A 21,381-nucleotide genomic window follows, 5' to 3' on the forward strand; every position below is an offset into this window, starting at 1 on the left:
ACAGAGTTGAGCACGAGTTGTGTCTGAGCCGCAGAGCTGCAAGGAGGCTGGCAGATCTGGTGCAGTGAGACTGGCTGGCCCATGCCCCCCCCCCACCCCTGCCCCAAAAAAAAAAAACCCAAAAAAAACAGAACAGGTCATTCTTTGTCTAGAACATCCTCACCGCCACGGGAGAACCTTTGTGTATGCAGCTCGGGTCGCTCTCGATGGCGTCGCTCATGGGATCCCTGCAGCACGCAAACCTTTCCGCCACTATAAGGTGGCGACCCTGAGGAGGAGGAAACACAAAGACATTGTATCACTAACGGGGGCAAGAAGAGGGCATAAAAGAAAAGGGTATAGGGAGAGAGGGTGTGTGTGCGTGCGTGCGTGTGTGTGTGTGTTGTGGACATATCTGTTATTGAAGCATGGGCTTGCTCAAAGCTCAACCTAATAAGCAGAGGACAGCTGAGCAGAGAGAAAGAGGCTGCCAGATCTGGTCCCCTAGGATAGGTTCTGTGTCAGTACTGGCCCAAATTAAGAGAGAGTGCAGAGGAAACTGGGCCTCGACGAGGTCTGGAACTCCTACTGGCTCCCATTCAGTGAGGGAGATTGCACCATTCACCCTGCAGCACTTACCCACAATACTGCTGTCCATCTGTTGATTCACTTATCAAGAAGCTGTGTTGTATGTGTGTGTGTGTGTGTGTGTGTGTACATGCTTGTATGCCTGCATCTGTGCGTGTGTGTGTGTGTATGTGTGTTGCTGACAATGGATGCTTATACCTTGGGAGAGGTGTCTGTACCAGGAGAGATAGGGAGGAAATAGAATTAAAAAGGAGGAGGAAAATCCCAGCAGTGACTAGATCTCTCATTCACACGACAATTGTGCTTAAGAGCCTATGTCATGTCGTCCTCTGAGCATCAGAAAGGTTCGTACATACTGTAACGCTGTCACGGGCAGAAAAAGAGAGAAAAATGTTTATTGCGTGTGTGTGTGTGTGTGTGTATCTGTGTGTGATTACATCTTGTGCTTGATTAGGATGGAGGCACAAAGTACAAACTGTCATGTTGGTGATGAATTGAGCTCACGCTACGTCTGATATATCCCAGCATACAGCTTGAATGGATATCCATTAGCCAATCAGAAGCAGATATTTAACATTGGCATTGCATAAGACCGGATAGAGCCTTCGTCAATGTCCAAACCCATTGTACAGGAATATTCACAGTGTTTACGGATGTTGAGAATGCTTGATTACTCAGCGGGAACACTCGAGAGTCAGTTGGAATAAGTGAACAGCCATTCATGATATGGTAATAAAAGCAAAACACACCTGTAGCTCTGAATATTAGTTTACACATTAATGGCTCCTGACTGAATGGAAGTCGCTCCTGTCTCACAATTTATGCTGTCCCACTAGAGTGCGTGATGAATACACAAGCAAACGGAAACATTCTTTTGTTTTTTTGATCCTCTCAAGAAATGTCATCTGATGCGCATGCTGATTAAAGAAAACAAAACTGTTTGTATCACTGACAAGTTCACTCCCCCGAAGTAGTTGTTATAGATTTGTTACAGTGAAGACATTCAAATGATTATGTGACTGTTTATTTTCTTTTACCTTTGCTCATCTCAGGTAGCAATTTCACTGAACAGTGTCTGGTTTTTCTACAGCTTGTCGTATAAGATGTTTGTTTTTGATACTGTCATATGTACACACTATGTCTGTGTGTGTGTATACCTTAAGGCATGTTTTTGCCTTTTCGTTTACATTCTGCCCTCTTTCTGAACAGATCAAATTTTATAATTTGATATATTAAGATATAATGTATATAGTATATATGTATATAATAACAGTAATAATGATAATAATGATAGTAATCATTTTTGTATTTGTATTGTGTGCTCTACAACAAAAAAATTACATGCACTAAGAGCTTCACATGAAATGACATGTAATAATAATAAAATTGGAAACTTTTTCTTTAAACAAAAAACTTTTCTCTGTACACTCCTATTAAATGGCACCTCGGCTGTGAGGCAAACAGTACTAAAAACCTCTTTTCCCGACGGACACAAATATACCACAGGTTTTGATTACACCGGAGTCAGCCTCTTTCAGCTGCCCCAGAATACCAGAAGAGCACCCTCTTTGGTGGTGCTGTGGGGGGGTAACATACACACACACGACCACAGTCTTTTTCTTGCAAATTTCTTAACCAACCACCCACATCAATATTTATAACAGTATTTAAAAGAAGTGCTGCAGTGTATAAGTGCAGAGCAAAGTGCAGAATTTCAGAGCTATAGTTAAAGTCTAAAGTGAAGAGATAAGTTTTTATCTTTCTTTGAAAAATACTTAGTGAGCTGGCTTCTCTGATATCTATAGGTAGTGTGTTACATACCTTTGGGCCGTAATTGACAAAAGCTGCGTCCCTAGTTTTCCTATGGGTGTTGCTGGGAACGTTCAATAGTTTTTGTAATTAATTGGGGAGTTAGCAAGGTAGCTTGGTGCTCACTCATAAAAGTTTTTGTATATAAGGAGTAGAACCTTAAAACCAGTTCTAAAAGTAACAGGAAGCCTGTGTATAGCTGTATAGCTGTGTGTAGCGGTAGCTGACATTGTTTCGCCAACAAAGACATTGTGGGTATACCTGAGGTCATTGACAGTGAAGCTGTGTTCCCTTTTCACTTGAGGCAGAGAGAGCTGTCTTTTTCAGCTCTATCGTGGGAGGTAACAGAAGCGGCGGCAGGCAGCAGTGGCTCTCGCAGCTGCTGTGAATGCTGCAGTGACTCCTTCACTGTGTATGAGGGAACTGAGCGATAACTGGTGGGAGCTCCTGGTAGGAGCTGGAGACCTTTGGTGAACGGCTTGATGTTTTTGTCCTTTGGCTGCCGCTTTCCTTCCATCGCAAACACACATAAACACACTGCACCGCTTGCATTTACACCTACGGGATTCCTGCTGACATCCTGTCACAATGTGAGCCAGACTATTGCCAGTTCACATTCTGATGCAGTGCATGCTGCTTTTTCACCATTGTGTATTTTATGTAACATGCATCTTTCTTCACATATGTTATCCAAATAACGTATCTGAGACTGAACATTAATACCAAGTATAAATTTCTATGTTGTGATCACTGGGGATGGGTATCAGGCTTTAGGGCTGCAACTAGCAATTATTTCCATGATTGATTACTCATTCAAAGGGGGTTGTAGTCTCCAAGCCCAAGCTGAGATAACCCTGATGACATCATTAGGGTTATTTTTTCAGACGATGGAAATCTCTCTCTCGAGCCCTAGAGGCCATCACACAGGCTGAGTAGTAGCCCTAATGACTGAAGTTGAAGTGTAAAATCTGTGGAATGCCCCTGAACTGACTAATTTGGTCTGTAAAATGTCAGAAAACAGTGAAAAACGCCCGTCGCAATCTCCTAAAGCCCAAGGTGACATTATCATTATGCTCATTTTGTCCTTGCGCTGTCCTCAGCCTGATAGTTTACTGTCACAAAAGACAAAGAAAAGCAGCACTTCCCTTCTATAAAGAAGCATTTTTGCAATTTCTTTTACATTTTTGCTTAAATCCAAGTTTCAAGTTCTGGTATATCTATAAAAATGTTACTTTTTGTGTGTGTGTATATATATAACAAGCTCTCAAATGTAAAAGGTCTCAGACTAGTAGCTGTACATCGCCTAAATTGTCAGTTCTGATCAAAGAGTAAGAAAACAAAACCATGAATCTGACTATACAGAACACATCAGGATTTTTACATATAGTTATATATTATTATGTATTTTTATTATTTGATTTTCCATGATATGTGTAATGCTTCAATCAGTTGCATTGGGGGTCATTTAGAGTCGACCCTTAATTTGCTGTTAGTGGTGGGTCAAACGACTCAATCGATCTGTTGCTGCCTAAAGGGATGAGGCTCACATTTGTGAATGTGCATAGACATTTTTTTGCTGACTAATATCTTAACACTCGTGTCCTCTTGCCCTCTGCTGTCCCTGCAGTTTGCTCCCAGTTCTCCCGCGGGGTGTACGCCATCTTCGGATTCTACGACAAGAAGTCCATGAACACCTTGACCTCGTTCTGCGGCGCTCTGCACACCTCCTTCGTCACACCCAGTTACCCCACCGATAATGAGGTGCAGTTTGTCATCCAGATGCGCCCCGCCCTCCGGGGTGCTGTCCTCAGCCTGCTCTCTCACTACAAGTGGCAGAAGTTCGTCTACCTCTACGACACTGACCGAGGTAGGTGACGGCGCAGGTCTTTGAAGCCTGAATTACAGCCTGGAACCGCAGGAAATGTTTCAGTGACTCAGAATAGCAGCTGCGCACCGGGGTTAGCAACGGAAAGATTTACCCTGTAATACTTTATGAAAGCCCTGTAAAACTGTTTACACTGCACTATTTTATACAGTGGTATGGTGATATGTAAATGTGAAATATATTCACTAGCAGCTCGTAATGCTTGTGATAACACATGACACTTAAAGAAACATCACATCTTATGAGCTATAACCTTTGGGTTCTTCTAACAGTTGGCTGGTTGGCGTCAGTTAATCTTGTGTTTAATCATGTTGTTGATATTTGCACATCTTTCATCTGAAATGAGGTATGTCACAGCTGCTACTAAAATGTTTTCTACAGAAGCCACAGTCTCTGCCTGCCTGTGGGGGCTGATCATTGTGTTGCATCTATATGGGTTGTTTTTTTTTGTGTGTGTGTGTGTGTGTGTGTGTGTGTGTGTGTGTGTGGATTGTATTGCCTAGTTGACAATAAACGCTGGTTTAATGTAGCAGCGCGCCGTGCGTATGACGACCTGTCAACATGGCGGAGCGTTCATTTCTGGGATTTCTAATGTCAAACGAGAAAATGAGCTCATTATCTCTCAATAGAATAACGGTCCCCTCCTCCTACAGAAAGCTCAATTTGCTCAAACAACACCTGGGCAGAGGGGGAAAGATGTGTTGGAACATGTGACAGACAAAGAGACGATATGTCTTCTTGTTTGTGAGGGTGCCAAAAAGGATGGCTACATATTCCTCCCACACTGTACACAGCAGCTTGGGTTTTGCTATGTTTATTTGCTCATTATAGAAAGGTCCTGACCTGCAGATATGCTTCAAGCAACCTGTCTTCTCTGCAGTGTGCTCTCTGCTCTGTGTTTGGTTCTTTTTATGATCCAGCTTCACTCCCCCTCCTCTCTCTGTTATGCTTTGAGGCAGAATATGAAGTGTGCTTCAGTGCAGAGTCCTCTGTCTTTGGGTCTCCAGGCCTGTAGGGTCCAGAGCTGAGGGCCTTAATCCTCCACACAGCCTGCAGATAATATGTGGTTAATTAGGGTCACTCTGACTAGAACACTCATCAGATCTTCCCTGGGGATGCTAGCAACCCACACGTCCTTCAGAACAACCAATACTGCCCAGCTACCGGTCCCCATGCCTCTGCTTTTCCTCTTCTGTCTGGCAAGTGAGACGGTCTGGGGCAAAGTTGGATACATTGTGGAGGTGGGGAAAAGAGCCTGCAATACAAAAAGAGAGGAGGTGTTGCAGAGAGAGAGAGTGATGACAAACAGACAAACTTTAAAGAGTAAAAACAGTGACAGAGGGCAAAAGTGGGAGGGAAAGTGAGAGGGAGGAGGAAGCAAAACACCAATTCAGTCCAGAGCAATTAAGGCAACAGCAGGCGCGTGTGATTTACAGCCTGTTACCTGTGTACAGACAATTCCCTGTGTACTGTACATCCCCGTGCTGAGGCCCATGCCAAGCCACTTTTACCTCTCTGCTTACTGCCAGTGGTATAAGACGATCCCTTATTAGTGGGAGGACATTGGCCCCAGGAGGGGATTAAAGTCGTTTATTGATGCACTCCATCCAGCACTTTGGGGGGCTTTGACACTTGGCTCATCAAGCAGACAGATGTGTCAGAGAGCCTCTACCTCCGCTTATCAGGTAGTGCAGCTCCCCTGGCAATATGGACACTGACTGCTGGCTAAACCAAGAGGAGTGACAAGGGAAAATAGTCTTTAAGGGTGTTTTTTTTTTCCCCATCTTCTGGCTCTGAAGCAAATGAAAAATTGACAGACAACTTGCTTGTCTGTATTATTTTGAGTTATTTATTTATTTAGTGGTTCCAAACTTTCCTGCCCGTCATACAGCCACAACCCTCGTCTGATGAGCTCCAGTAGCCCGTCATCAATAGCATCTGTCGCATATGGTCCTTTCCAAAATGTACAATATAATTGTCAGTCTAACCATTTAAACTGTATATACATTACTTTTAGCTATTTCAATTGATTACTTTTATCTAAATGTTATAACTGTTTACATTCAAACAACTATTTCAACTGTTTAATCATTAGCTCATTATTTCAACTGGTCCAAATTACTTCAGTTACTAAGTACCTATTTATTACTAACTTATAACGGTACGTATGATTTGAAGTCACTATCCACTGCTTTTAACTAATTACATTTTATCCGTTACTATCACTATTTGGACTTCTCTGTTTGCTTGCTAACTTTCTCAACGTTTCACAACTGACTGGTTTTTGTGACAGAAACTTAAGCTGAAGATTAACATCACATCGATTTACAATTCCTTTTGGATTCTTATTTTCCTCCTGTTAGCAAATATTATAAATATATATTATCTATATATCATAATTTCTGTTGGTTTTTTTTGTTTTTCAAATTAGCTGAGCTAGCCTGCTTCACAGTCACTTACCTCTTTGCGGTTGCAGAAGTATCCCCTGGGGTGCAAGTGCCTCTGGCTGGGATTCACTGATCTCTTTGTTCAGTCTTGGTGATGCTCTGGATCACCTAACTGAAGATCAATGAAAGAGCATTGTCTCGGCAATACACTGTTTCACTGCTCTGCTGTGATTTTCATGTGTTAGCATTGTCTAAAAAGCAGAACTGATCTGCTGAGAAAAGGGATCTCTGACCTTTTAATATAAATGCTCACCTCACAAGCAAGTCAGAAAAATCTAAAATATTTAACATACAACCCTGCATGCATACAGGTGGCTGTGACGGATTTCTGATTTTGCAGTACGTGCGCAGTGAATAAACAAATATACCCGATGAGAAACGACTCACTGCTCAGGCAATGCAAAGCACCTGTTGCAACATATTATTTTCTTGGGTGCCTTTTTGCCTTTTAATTTGTGTTTGATAAAAGCATCGATCATCCACAATACCCGAGGTTACTTCGCAATTATACTCCAAACTCTCCTATTAGGGAGGGAAAACAGCGCTACGGGGGAAAAAAAGCATTCACTAGCTGAGTCCCACCACGAGGTTTTATCCAGTCAATAGAAAAGATTAATTACAACCACACTATTCATTTGGCTCTGTTATTGGACTGGCAAAAAATGCTTTTAGGCCATAGTGCAGTGCTTTCAGTCGGAGAGTGATGGTCCATATGCTTCAGGCTCCAATGTATTGGATGGAAATGGAGGTAAATTTGTGCCCTAAATGCCAATTTCAGACAGCTGTTTGAAAGCAGACGTTATGATGAAGGAACCGCAAATGGAGCCTCCGTAGGCAGTGTTATACCAGAAAAATGAGTGGCTACTCTTCTTTTATCTGAGGTAATATATTGGCAGGCTACTTGATGTGTGTGTGTGTCTGTGTGGCTGTGTGTCTGTGTGTCTGTGCGCGCGTTAATACATGTGTGGGTAGTGAGAGATGAAAGATCCAAACAGATATCACCACTCTTTCTTTTGAGTCACCCCAAACCTTGCATACAGTATGGATAACCAGGAAAAACTGACAAGCCCTGCAACACTCCTTCAACCATATCCTCCGTTTCCTCCAATTCGCACCTCTCTAAGTGAATATTCTTTTTTTCAGTTTGCATCAGCAGCTGAATTTCGCCGCTTAAAAAAATAGGGTGTGTATAGGCTGAAGGTAGATGGATCTTGCCCTTTCTGTTCTGGCGGTCAGGTATGGGCAGATAATTGCCAGGTCTGTGCAGCAGAGACAGATGATTACAGGCTTTATTGTCTCTCCCAGGCACAATCAACCCTGATTCAGCAATCTCACCTCTACTTGATTTATGAGTCACTCTCTCTCTTTCTCACACCCTCTATACCTTTTTCTATATGCTTTTAGGTTTCTCTCCTGGCCCTTCTCCCTGAGAGTCCACTTTTCAGCTCACTGTGACTGAAGTATTGCAGCAGTCACAACCATTCTTTTCTTAAATGTAGCAAATGAATCTGAATCTGAGGTGGTCACGAAAAAAATGAATTGCAAAACAAAACCCCAAGTGCTCCAAAAACAGGTCTGTTTGAAACTGAAAACCAATTTGAGTCAGTGCTGTGTTAGAAGAGCTGTCCTGTAGTAGTACACTGCAAACAGTGCATGCCTTATGTATTTTGGCCCCGCCCCCTGATAGACCTGCTAATATTAGCCTAAACTCTGATTGATTGATTGATTGATTGATTGATTGATAGATAGATAGATAGATAGATAGATACTTTATTAATCCCCTAGGGGAAATTCATTTTTCCATTAACTCATTGTTGATAATAATAAAACAGTTAATAATAAATAAACAATAATAATTACGTTAGTCCACTTCCTTTGGCTGAGGTGTTGTATAGCCTGATGGCAGTGGGAACAAAGGATCTCCTGAACCTCTCTGTTCTGCAGCGCAGTGAGATGAGATGTTTGCTGCTGCTGTAGCTGCTTCTCTGTCCTGCCAGAATGTTGTGGAGAGGATGGTTGGTATTGTCCAAGATGGCCTCCATCTTACATTGCATGCGTTTCTCCACAACAGTCCTGAGTGAGTCCAGATTCCTGCCAAGCACAGATCCAGCCTTTTTTACCAGCTTGTCCAGTCTCCTTGTGTTCATGTCGGACATACTGCTGCCCCAGCAGACTGCAGCATGAAAAAGTACGCTGGCCACCATTGATTGATAAAACATGATAGCATCCAGTTGTACGAGGGTGAACACTAGTTGTGGATGGGTTATTTTTAACCTACAAATCTCACAAACTAGTTAACAGTCTGTGTGTATATAGACCAACATAAATCCTAATGCTTGGTTACTACTGCAGCTAGCAAGCTACTTAGCCAGACATGCTAATAATTGCAGTTCATGATAGAGCAGGTAATCCATTTGTTCCATGTTTGCTCTTGTGTTTCTGGCTTTGGAAAGGTTATAAAGGACACCTCTATCCAAACAATTTAAATGCAAAGTATGGCTTTAAATTCAAAGCTTGACAGGTCCGCTGTGCCTTGTCACAATCACTGTTTGGGGGAGGGGTTTAGCAAAGGGTGAATTGTATGTCTATCCTTCCCTCATCATGGCTGTCTTGCTCTGCGCCTTCAGTGTTTACGTCGCTCCCTTGCCTCTCTGCATTACTTTGATTTTGTTAGTTTTGAGAAAAAAAACAAACATTTCACCTTGAACTGAGCAACATCACAAAAAAATAAAACCTGAATGAAGACGTAAATATAACTGATGGACTCTTCTGATGCCGTAAAAGAACTATTTTCCAGTGACATTTCGTGAATACCAATCTGCAGAGAGCAATACCAGCGATATTTTGTGGTAAGGCCTGGAGCTGCTCCTCTTTAAATCTATGATGGTTTTGTGAGACACAGGATTTTAGCCTGTCACACAATATCCATCGCCACACCAAGGCGTTGATGACATATTAAGAACAATGCTGGGCCTCCTGTCGTCTCCTTCCATCATTTCCTCCGCCGATCAATATCCTGAATGTGATACAGTTAGGAGGAAAACGATCCAACACGTAGCTGCTGCACAGAGAGCACACAGCTATTTGCTTTTATCATTTAACTGCTGACAGTTGAAACTACAGTTGAAATAGAGTTCGATATTAAAACCATCATTATTGCACCAGGAAGTCAAATGTGCTTTGAACAAAAATCTGCCAGGTAGAAGCTGTAGTCCGACATTCAGTCCAAAAATACCTCCAGGGCACTTCTTTTATTCACTCTGTCAATATTTTCAGTGACCTCAGCTGCAGCTGAATCTACTCAGCAAACTTATCTGGAACAATAAGGTACAGTATTGATCAGTCGAGGTTGTTGGAGTATTTTTGACCACAGTGGGAATGGCTTATTATAAAACATGCAAATATGTGCAAACTGTGACCTACTATATGGTCTCCAAAGTGTTTGCAAGCACAGTTATTGTTAAAGGTCTTAAAATGTCAATATTGAATTAAAATGTAATGTATATTATAGTAGAAATATATATTTACAACAGAAAAAAAATAGAAAATCTCACATTCAAGCCCTTGCACTCCTGCTGTGAAGAAGCTGAACTACACCAAAGCTGTCCCCTAGAGAAATATATTTACTTTCTAAAAAAAAAAAACTTACTACTTGCATACTCATTATCACTCAGGCAGCTATCTCCCAGACAACAGTCTGAACCTAAACCTAAATCAAACACGCCAATTTTGGTTTCCCATAATGAAAGCAATGATAAAACAAATGAATATATACAAATATGTGGTTCATTATTTGCAGTTTTTCTGTTTGACATGTGCTCCAAAGCAACTGAAACCATCAAGTACAGAAAATTATCTTAAATTAACCTTCCATTTAAATAACTAAAGTACACTCTTTAGCCATTTTAATAGGCTAATTATAACCAGACACATTACATTCTTCAGGCAGACAAATGACTTTGCCAGCTTGTGGTCAGCCACTGTGTTGTAATCTACAGTTTGCAACAACAAAACCACTTAGTGGCTTTAAAACAAAAAAGAAATTAAGATCCTATATCGTGTATTTAGGTGCTGTTGGCTGAGTCAGAAGATCTTAACTGCATGTGACAAAAATGACTGAGTGGAACCAGCCTGACACTGACGGACGGCATGCGCACATTGCTGACATGCTGCTTGTGCGATGTACAGAACTCCAGTCACATGTAATATCAGTGTAGCCTGCATCTCACACAGTAGAACTGATTGGAGCTTCTCGGCACGTTCGGAACAATAGACAGCTATAGAGTTCATTACTGTTTTGACAGGCTAATGTGCAGCTACTGTGAATCACTCAACACTGTCCTAACTGACTCATTCAAGTGTGTTCAATTTCTCTTTTTATTTATCAGGTGTTAGACAGAAGGGGTCTTTACAGTCAGTCTTTCATTTTAGTTAATCTTCATTTTACAAGTGGTTGAAGGGGTCAAACTGGCATCCCAAGCTTCTTATTTCAGTTTCAATCTATTGGCTAAACTATTTCAGTTCAGCCACTGATTATATGCTTCTTGTCTGAGTCAAGATGGTTGTAATTTTTATGCTAAATAGCATGTTACATGTAGACACAGTCTTTTTATTTAATAAGCAGAGTGCAGACCAGATTAAAGCTTCCTTTAAATATAAGCATACAGGAAATTCTGAAGGATATGCATCATGTGTATTTTTGGAAATGTACTTGATATGTAAGTAGTTAGTTAGTTAGTTAGTAATTATGTGGAGGTGAGTGGAGAACTCTGAACTCGTGAATGCATCTGGCGGGGCTGCTAATGCCAGTGGTTGGGTAATGAAATGATTTGCAAGCATCAGATTGAAGGCTGCATTAATCAAAGACTACTTGGCTTTGTATTAAACCCTCATAACTCACCACAGACACTGTTGATCAGCTGTTAAACAGGCAGACAAGATAACTGCAGTCTGGCACAATTGGCAGAGTGATGTGCCAACATGGCCAAGAGGCTTGTGAATGGGAGAATTGGATGACCCTGCATAGTTAGCCTCATCTCATTTAATTCTGCCAAGCTACTGTAGATAGAGAGACATTTATGAGGAGGTGGGGGTGGTGTAGCTTGGGGGTGATGGTGTGTGGGGGTGGGGGGGTGGGGGGGCAATCAGGCAGCGTCAGATACACTGCAACTAAAGCGAACCTTGCTCCCCATTCTTCAGCAATCCCTCTAATTGGCTACCCAGAGACAGTTGCCTTTGTTCCCTAAAAGAGTCAAACAATAAATGCCTCCTGCTGCTTCTTCTGGATGCCTTTGATGGCAAACCAAAATCAGGTCCGTCCTTTAATTTGATTGTGGTGGTTTGGCCTCGCTCTTACTGTTATAAACAACAAAACAAATCACGTGGAGTGATACACTGCCACATGCATTAAAGATAGTCCATACTCCAGTTATTGCACACAGACTTGAGATGGCTATTGCTTTTTTGCTTCAGTATCACCAGTCATTAAGGACGTGTGGTGACATGTTTTCATGTGCAGTGGCTGTGTAGTTTGCATTTTAACCACCACGTTAAACCAAAGCACTGTCTTTTCCAAGTGCTGCTACAAATCATCAGCTGCTTTTTTTTTTTCCCATTTCAATTTGTTATATAAGTAATTTTTATGTCATTCTGACACATTTCACACAAATAATGTCTAGTCAAGTGCAATATTGTCACCCACAATTGTTGATTTATAGTCTCTGCTCGCAATGTGAGATAATAAGTGTGAATGCCATCTCCCCACCGCAACCATGTCTATATCATAGACCGCATCTTGTTTGCCAGGCTTTGTGGTCTCATCACAGCCACTATAATGGCACATCAGCTGCACCCAGCTGAGACTTTATACACACACACACTCACACACACACAAACACACACATATGCCTCTTGTGCTTTAGTGGTCCTCTCCTTCATGCCGGCTTCATAACAACTAAATTATGCATGCATCAGGAGAATAAATCAGCTTGGACACGCTGACAAGAAAGGGCACATCAGAGAAGCCATAAAACGCACAAGAAAAATAATATTAAAGAAATTTGGATGAAGCTATGCATCACTGGCATTTTCTCTCTCTCTTTTTACCTTGCGCACATAAACAGGTATCACTGCCACAGTGACATCCCAATAAACAGATAGTCCAGCCTGCAGTGGCAGCCTCTGTAATTCAGTAACCCCTTGAGAAACTAACATGTCAAGCACCTGTGCCTTTTTTAAAGAAAAAAAAAAAAAAAAGCGATATGAGAGCCATCGTCTGTCACAATAAGCACACAATAAACCTCTATGCTCTCTCAGTGTCCTATTTTAACTGAACCTGGAATAAAGCCATTTTACCACCTACCCAATGCTAGCTTCAGCAGCCATGAAATTACTGCTGGGAGCTTCTTCTTTTTTTTTTTCATTACAACAAAATGCCCTGGCCTTTGCTTCAAGCAGCCTTAGTAGAGCCTGATTGCTTCGATGTTACACTATGTCACAAGGCCAATTTGATTTGTTTGCTCGAAACAACACATAAAATGTGTATATGTCATCCTCAAGAGTAAACACAAGAGTGGAATAATATTTGGACTTTTTTTCATTTTGTTTTCTTTCAGCTGATTAGCCGAAGCTGCCCAGAGACTTCATCAGTCCCTACACACACACACACACACACACACACACACACACAAACACACACTACATCTATACATGCCAATCCATGTATATGTGCTGGTATGTCACAGTATGTAGTGAGTGTGAGCGACAAGAGAACAAAGACAGGCAGGAAGAGATGCAGAAGCTCTGAAAAGTCTGTGGGTGGATTTTCACAGTGGAAAAGCGTCGCTCTCCTCCCTCCTGCATGTATGCACTTCTAAAGATATAGACAGCATGCTGCTTCTGTTTGATTTGACATGCGCTGCCTTTTTGATTAGGACAACACTTGGCAGTGAGACTGTTTTGGTTAAAGGCCTACTGTAAACCCCACATCAAAGCCTTGGCTACACACTTTTGGGCTGCTTTGGCACTGGCTTCACGGTGAATGCTACGTTTCCACCATCGGGGTAAACGTCTAAAGCTTCCACTTTCCTCGTGGGCAGGGAGAAGTGGAGGAGCTCATTCTGTAGCTCTAGCTGATTTCACATCGCTTATAACAGTTTTCTTCCTCTAAATTGCATAAGTGTCTGTTTCTAGTGTATTTTTTCCTCGATTAATTGTCAGGTGTTTAAAACCTCTTTCAAAGGCACCTCAATTACATTGTCTCTGCAGCTGCTTACAGATTCCCTCCACAGACTAGCATCAGACATTGATTTGACTTTTCCTGCTTTGATGTTACTTTATATCGTTTGCTGGAGGAATCAAGAGTACAGGTCATATAACACAAGCAAACCACAGCCTATTTTATACTAATTGTGGGCCTATGCCAGATGACTAATGAGAGGAAATATAAAGCCTTCTCTCTCTCCCAGCCCAAGATTTTGATCTCCACTGCACAAACACTGGAGGGATCCTCAGAGCCCTGTGAGCATACTTAGCCCAGAGGCAAACACTCACCAGGCCCTAAATACTGTAAGTATTTATTTTGGCTTCCTCAAAAGACAAATCATCTCTGGGAATATGTATGACTTTGTACATACATAGAGATGTAGTTAATGAAGAGTGAGATTTTTGACAGCTTGAGAATTTTAAATAGACATGCAGTATGTAGCGTCCTCACGGTGAAGGCCGCCCTTGGGTTTTGTTTCACCGACATCCCCACTTTGTCCAAGGCCACTTAGTCTGCCAGGATTTATTGGTTATGACTTGTATTTAGTTAAAAAGTAAGTAAATCCAACTTTAGTGAATCCAACTTTTTTTGTGAATCAATCCAGTGCACTTTACAAGTCCAGGATGGACGGAAAATCACCACATCGTTAACACTGTTAACACAATAGAACACAGTCAAAATCTTGTTTTGATTCAAGTTTGAAGGTTTTTCTTCATGTTTTTTTTTTTTTACATAAATAATAAAAATGCGTGTACTTGTATTCTAGCACGGAGGGAAAAAGTAACAAATCTAAACAGAACTTGAGCGTAGTCAGCCTATAATACAATCATATGAACTCCAGTGATATCAGAACATACATAACATGTGATAAACATAAACAATTCACCAAATACAAATATGTGCTCAAGTTTGCTCTTACACCCTTCATCTAAACTGGATATGATTCACTGTCATAAAAGTACAAACAAACCTCAGGAACTGTCATGATAATAAATTCTTTATTGCAGTGTTGCTAGGATGAATTTCCCAAATTACAAAAGGAAACATGTTTAATATTCTCACACATTCCTCCTGCCACGCAGATTGTTTTTTTTTTTTTTTGCCTTGCCTTTTGTTTGTGATGTCCGTCTATGAGATTCCTGCCTCCACCACGATGCACAGTGGAGGTGAATGGAATGACTTCTTTGAAATCTGGGAGACGGGTTTTAAAAAAAACCCCTGGACGAATAAAGCCAAAATCTTTTGCATGGCTTCATACCAAGAGAGGTAAAGAATATACTGTGCATTTATTGAACATACAGCGTGTTAATTCTTCTCTGTAATTCGGTCGAACTGGCCCTTCACGTTAATATCTGTAGAGTTCACTTTCTGTCTTTGTCTTCAGATGTTCAAACTTGGTATCAAGCCAAACCTCACAATTATGAGTCGAAGCCATTATCTTTGTGGTTTCAGCTCAGTTGTTTCTGATGCCCTCTGAGACCCTGGACAGTACCCAGCAGGGCGTTTCGGCCTGCCAAAGACCCTCATTTACCAGAGGATTGGCAAGTTAGGGGGGAGAGCAGCCGCATTTTTACTGTTGGCTCAGCAAAACCGCCTCTTTTTCATGTGTGCACTTTAGATTTTGATCCCTCGCAGATGAGTTCAGATCATGTTCTTGGTGCCATTCATTTCTCGCTCTTCGCTGTTCGCTGGTAGCCTCAGTTGCTTGTGGTTCCCTTTATTTATTTTGCGTACTGTAGTGTGGTTAAGGGTGACTTATTTATTACCATGTCATTATTTGATCAGATTGGTAGATTAGATTTTGGATTGATGTGGATTAGTGTAATGCCAGTGATGACACAGTGTAATGATACAGGAATGTAATACGAGCAAGTATTAGAGCTGGGTCTCAGTCAGTTGGGGCTAATGCCGAGTTGTATGTCGAGAGAAATTTGCAATATGGTTTTTCTGATTTGTCTGGTTAGCCTGGATCAGCTGCGAGATATGAGAGAGGGTTGTGAGTGAGAGAGAGAGAGACAGAGAGAGAGAGAGGCCTGTGACACTCTGCACCGAACCCTAATGAGAGGCAGGGAACCAAAGGAGCTGGGCAATGAGATTAGATGCAACTCAATTCAATTACTGCTGAGCCGCCACGGGTGACGCTTCAAAACTCATCCTGTTAAGATCCGGTTCCCAGACGAAGAAGAGGACTGCAGCTCTCACTCAGCCGCTGGTACGCTACACTGCCACAACATCTCATTCGCAACAGCTCTGATTTATAAGCACACGGGGCGTCATCAGGCTCCGTCGGGATTTGATAGCAGACTCTGCCATGTTCTGATATAGATTTAAAGGAAAATGCAGAAATAATTGAGTTTTCACCCATCGCAGCCGTTCATACACTGCTCCAGAAACGGCACAGTTGTTTCAAGTGTGTGTGTTTTGAGATTAAAGAGCGACTTAATGCCCTGTTTTAGCTGGAACCCTTTCCACATGTTCAAACACTGGATCCAGACCTGGACACACAGCCCCCCCCCCCACCCCCCTGCCCTCACAGTTACCCCACAAGCAGAGTTTGTCCAGAGTACAGGCTGGAAGAACGTTTCTGTGAAGACAAAAGACAAAAACATCTCCTCGGGCTGAACACAGAGAAGGAAGTTATGGGTAACCAGAGGTCGCACGGGCTCCAAATGAAACGAAAAAACACAACACACATAAAAGTTAACGCTTTGTTCAACTTTGACCTTCAACTTTGACAGCAACGCTGCTGCATCTTTATTTACATGCGCAATATTCCACCACTAGAATAAAAACTGCAACATTACTCTGATGCAGCGTTCACAGCGTGTGAGGGTGGTGGTGACCGTGATGTTGCCTTGTGCTTCGGGAGTGTGGAGTACAAGGCTGCATCATAGGTTCATCACTGAAGTGTCAAACAGCCACTACAGCAACGGCGACTCAAATCAATTAACAGTATAATGAAGTGACTGTACTATGTAATAGGAACAAGGTGAATATTTACCATGACTATCAGGTCCTGTTTATCCTATGTGAAGAAACTGTATATACACTAAATGTGTACAAATTGCAAATTACCATGCTACACTGTTTGTTTGTTCATATGTTTATACATCACACAACGTGAGTGGTGGCTGCCAGCATTACAGCATGTTAAACCACTCCCTGTCTCGATGGCATGATTAGCACTGAGGAGCATGATCAGCAGAAGCCGCTGCATGGTGCGGCTGGATTCATATCAAGGGGATTTATAGGCGGTGATAAGGAAATGTTGTTGTTGTCTTCCATAATTTATGTAGTTGACTGTAATACATTTTTAGACACAACACAGCTGAGGGGCTCCTGAAGGCGAAGAGGTGAATGGGATTTATAGCTTCTCGCAATCTTGGAAATAAAGATCACGAGCAAAAGCATTTATGAGGGTCTCCAGTGCTGTTGTGGTGGTTGAATCCATCGATTGGGTGAAGCTGAATTGGATTCTGGTCTGAAAAAAGGTAACTGGCAGATGTAAATGTATGCAGAGAAGCAGGGAATAACAAAATTATGTTTTTTTGTATTTTTACTTGCTGGCGGAGATGAAGAAGGAACTATCAGTGTTGCTGCTGCTGTCAGATTAAGTTGCGCTCAAAGGATTTTGTTCATTTCTATTCTGAAGTCTAAATCACAGAACATAAACTTTTCTGCTGATGTTCATAAAAAATAAATAAATAAATAAATAAAAAAACAGGAGCAGAAGTAATCCATTTCTGGACAGACTATTTACCACCACCAGATTCCATCTCTTAATTTCCATACAAATGTAAAACTAGGCAGGCATGGAATCTTCTGTGAATCTTAAATGAATCCAATTGTTCCCACACAGTTCAGGGTTTGCCGGAGGCACGGTGAGAGGAACGCCGCACAAATCAGCAATTTCAAAATAAAAGCCCTTCTGTGATTCTAATCTGATTGATAGGACATTGTTTCCTTCTCTCACATAAGAGTTAGCATAATTCGTGTTTTTCTTGCACCTCAGAAATGGAAATAAGAAATGCACTTCTTTTTTTTTTTTTTTTTTGACAGAACACTACAGATACTTACATGTATGAAGCTCAAATCCCTGGAGCTTTCCCCCGTCAGCGTTTGTTTTGCTATTTAAAATCTTCTGAGACATGTTATTGTGTCTGTCAAGCAGCACAGGAATCAGTTATTTTACCACAGTAAACAAAAAGATACTTGCAGGCCTTAAACAAATATCCACCCTATAATTTTATCCCATATGCATGGCATGTCGCACACCCACTGTGATGACCGTGTGTTAAATGGTTCATCGGCATTTCTAGCTTTACCAGCCGTACTCTCAACCCTTTGCAAACCAACAGAGACCATTTTGACCCACTTAATCTGCATGGCATCTCTCAAAGTAAGAAGCTTTTATTGCCGGGAAGACTGCCATGCTAGCTATCCAGCTGGTTTGTGGTTGGTGAGGTTCTGAGCATATGCCTCAGGAAAATGAATAATGCATCCATGTTATTCAAACCTTCATCCTGTAACTCTTGCTTTAGGTAGGGGAGATGTGAGAAGGTATAGTGCACAGGAGAGGGTGCTCATTTAAAAAAAAAAAAAAAATGATACCTGAGAAAAGCTTCAAATGTTTTCACCTCACTTTTAGATTTTTTTTTTTTTTAGAGGAGACTGGCTTTTGTCGAAGTAAAAAGTCCAACTACAATAGGCAGTTTTATGTCTTTAGACCACACTACCTTCATATTCTTATTGCCCCATGGTGTTTTACATCAGAAGTACAAGTGCAGCTACTTTTGAACAGCTCCGCGACCCAGAAGCCACAAAGGAACTGCATGTGTTACCTGTACATGCCCTCAACAAATCATCTGAACTCCGTGTTGTGCTACAAGTTACATTCATAAACTATAAGCTGAACTCCTTGGAGATGTGACCTGATAACCGGGTCGCCAGATAACCTTGAGGTCTGGCATGTTGATGTCTCTAGGCAGTAAGCCATTGCTCCTCTGGACAGATGACACGCTGTGCGCCGGTCTCTGCTACTCGCTGTGCAACTCGCCCAAAGGTCATCCACTGGAAATGTGGCTGCGTGCTGCAGTGGCAGCATCACACCGGGAGGGCAGGCACACACACGGTGCAGCAGCCTCAGAGCATTTACAAGTCAAGAGAAAAAAAGAAAGGAAATAGAAAAAGGAAAAACTGTTTGACCATTCAGATGGAATGGAAAAGAAGGGAAATGCAAGAACAGAGAAATGAAGAGAGTCACAAAGTGGTTTTCTTGTTACAGCTGTTGTTGTTTCTTTGCTGTCTGTGCTGGCTTTGTTGGTTGTCTGCAGCCGGTTCATGGAGATAAGGCTCTACAGAGAAATGGCTCACGGTAAAAAAAAAAAAATTAAATTTATATATATAATATATATATATATAAATATTTATATATATATATATATATATATATATGTATGTTTAATTTGCCCACAGCTGTTCAGACTGTCAGTCAATTTACATAATACTCAATCACATGCAACTATTTTAATCGTCATATAAAATCAGTATGTCAGCCAGCCAGAATTTGTTGCAGCTGGAAGTTTTTTTTTTTTCCCCCTTTCTGTATCGGTTAACCACACGACGGATGATGAAAAATGAATAGAGATATGGAAAAGGAGCTTATTGTACATACAGTTTGCAATTGCATTGTCCATGGCTTAATGAGATACCAGCAGTGTGCTTGATTTTCATTAATAACCTTCATGTTCTCTTTCGCCCATTGTACATTGGAGTAGAGTTAAGCCATTTTTATATCAGCTTGTGCTACGTGCAATCTATCCCTCCAGAAATAGGACTACATTATTCATTCTGTGGTATGTGATTTGACCATAGTGTTTCTGAGCGCTCTGTTAAATGAAAATATTTCACGTGTGAATTAATCATTAGAAGGGCTCATTCTCCATTCTTGGTAGCATAATGATCTCTTTCTACCACTGGCCTGGATGAATGTTTCATTGTCTTTATCTTTAAATGAGTTGGCACCGTCCTCCAAGGAGACACGGGGCGCAATGTGTTTTACCGCACCGTCAAAGTTAACATGTGGCTGAGCTAAATGCCATAATTTAATTGATGCCAAGCACAATAACATCACCCACTGATCTTTTAATAATATGGAGATACAATTCCTGTCCTTTAACTTCATTATGATATTGCCTTTTCAATATGCAAATGTGAATGCACACACACTTACACACTAGCACACAAAGTCTAGACTCTAGACAATATTTTAGTGGGCCTGCAGACTTCACAATGCTATTTTAGATTGTAATGAGATGGCCTTTAACCTTTGGATTCAAGCAAAAACCTCCCTAGAATAAATTAGCAGCCACTCAGTTCTTGCACTACTGTGTGCCAGTCTCTTTTGTGTCTAATCCTCGGGGTCTCTCTCTCTTTCTGTGTCTCTCTCCCTCTCTTTAGGTTTCTCTATACTGCAGGCCATCATGGAGGCAGCGGTAGCTAACAACTGGCAGGTGACCGCTCGCTCTGTTAGCAGCACAACCGACGCGGCAGAGTTCAAGCGCATCATTGAGGAGATGGACAGGAGGCAGGAGAAGCGCTATGTGATTGACTGCGAGGTGGACAGGATCAACACCATATTAGAACAGGTGAGCCACAGACCCAGACGAAATGTAGATTATATAACCAAACATCTACACTGTCTGTCTAGCCCTTTTGATGCTTTCTGCTTCACTAACATAACTGCAAAGAAAATATAATTTACAAAATAACAAATATTAAAGGGGCTCTCCACCGATTTGACAAATGTAAGAAAAATTTATCTAATGACATCACTAACTTACCCTGAGTTGGGCTGGGAGACAAAAACTGGGCACGTGAAGAATGGAATATGCAATGCAATATGGAAAGGGAAGGATCCACATCTCTAGAGCTTAATCCATAATAAGAAACCAAAGCTCTAGATATTTCAGCTTCTGCTGCGTCAATTCTGACCATTCCCGTTTTAAAGACGTATCAAAATGCGTCCACTGAAACACGTCTGCAAATGAATGATAACGTTACACCATGCCTTGGCTACTCGGTGTGTAAATCCCTCTGTTTGCATATCACTTTTGAAAATGATAATATGTCAGATTTCTTCCCCCAAGTGGCCAAAAGAAATCAGTTCATGCATTTGTCTCATGTATGGAAGTGCAATACTACATTGCTGGAGTGGCCCTTTAATCATTCAGTGACTCAGTATGTTAGAATATAGTTGATATTGTCAATGAAGATGTTAGTATCCTTTGCACTAGTGCTCGTTGTGTATGACGGGTTTTACAAGTAATTTTAGACCTGAATATTTTTTTCCTGAAAACAAGTTGACTTTGTGTAACATCCTCAGGTCATAACAGTGTGCTAAATCGAAT

The 21,381-nt window shown here is 41.4% G+C and overlaps 1 protein-coding gene across 1 annotated transcript in view; it reads left to right on the forward strand.

The window, feature by feature from the left end:
* Window positions 1–21,381, forward strand: part of LOC111226504 (glutamate receptor 3) — a 78,242-nt gene that overhangs the window by 21,157 nt on the left and 35,704 nt on the right. The window contains exons 3-4 of the mRNA XM_022751690.1: window positions 4,004–4,243; window positions 20,432–20,619. Coding sequence (XP_022607411.1) covers window positions 4,004–4,243; window positions 20,432–20,619 — 428 coding nt within the window. The remainder of the gene's footprint in view (window positions 1–4,003; window positions 4,244–20,431; window positions 20,620–21,381) is intronic.

Source organism: Seriola dumerili, unplaced genomic scaffold (assembly GCF_002260705.1).
Source record: "Seriola dumerili isolate Sdu_G_001 unplaced genomic scaffold, Sdu_1.0 BDQW01000161.1, whole genome shotgun sequence".
NCBI lineage: Eukaryota > Metazoa > Chordata > Actinopteri > Carangiformes > Carangidae > Seriola > Seriola dumerili.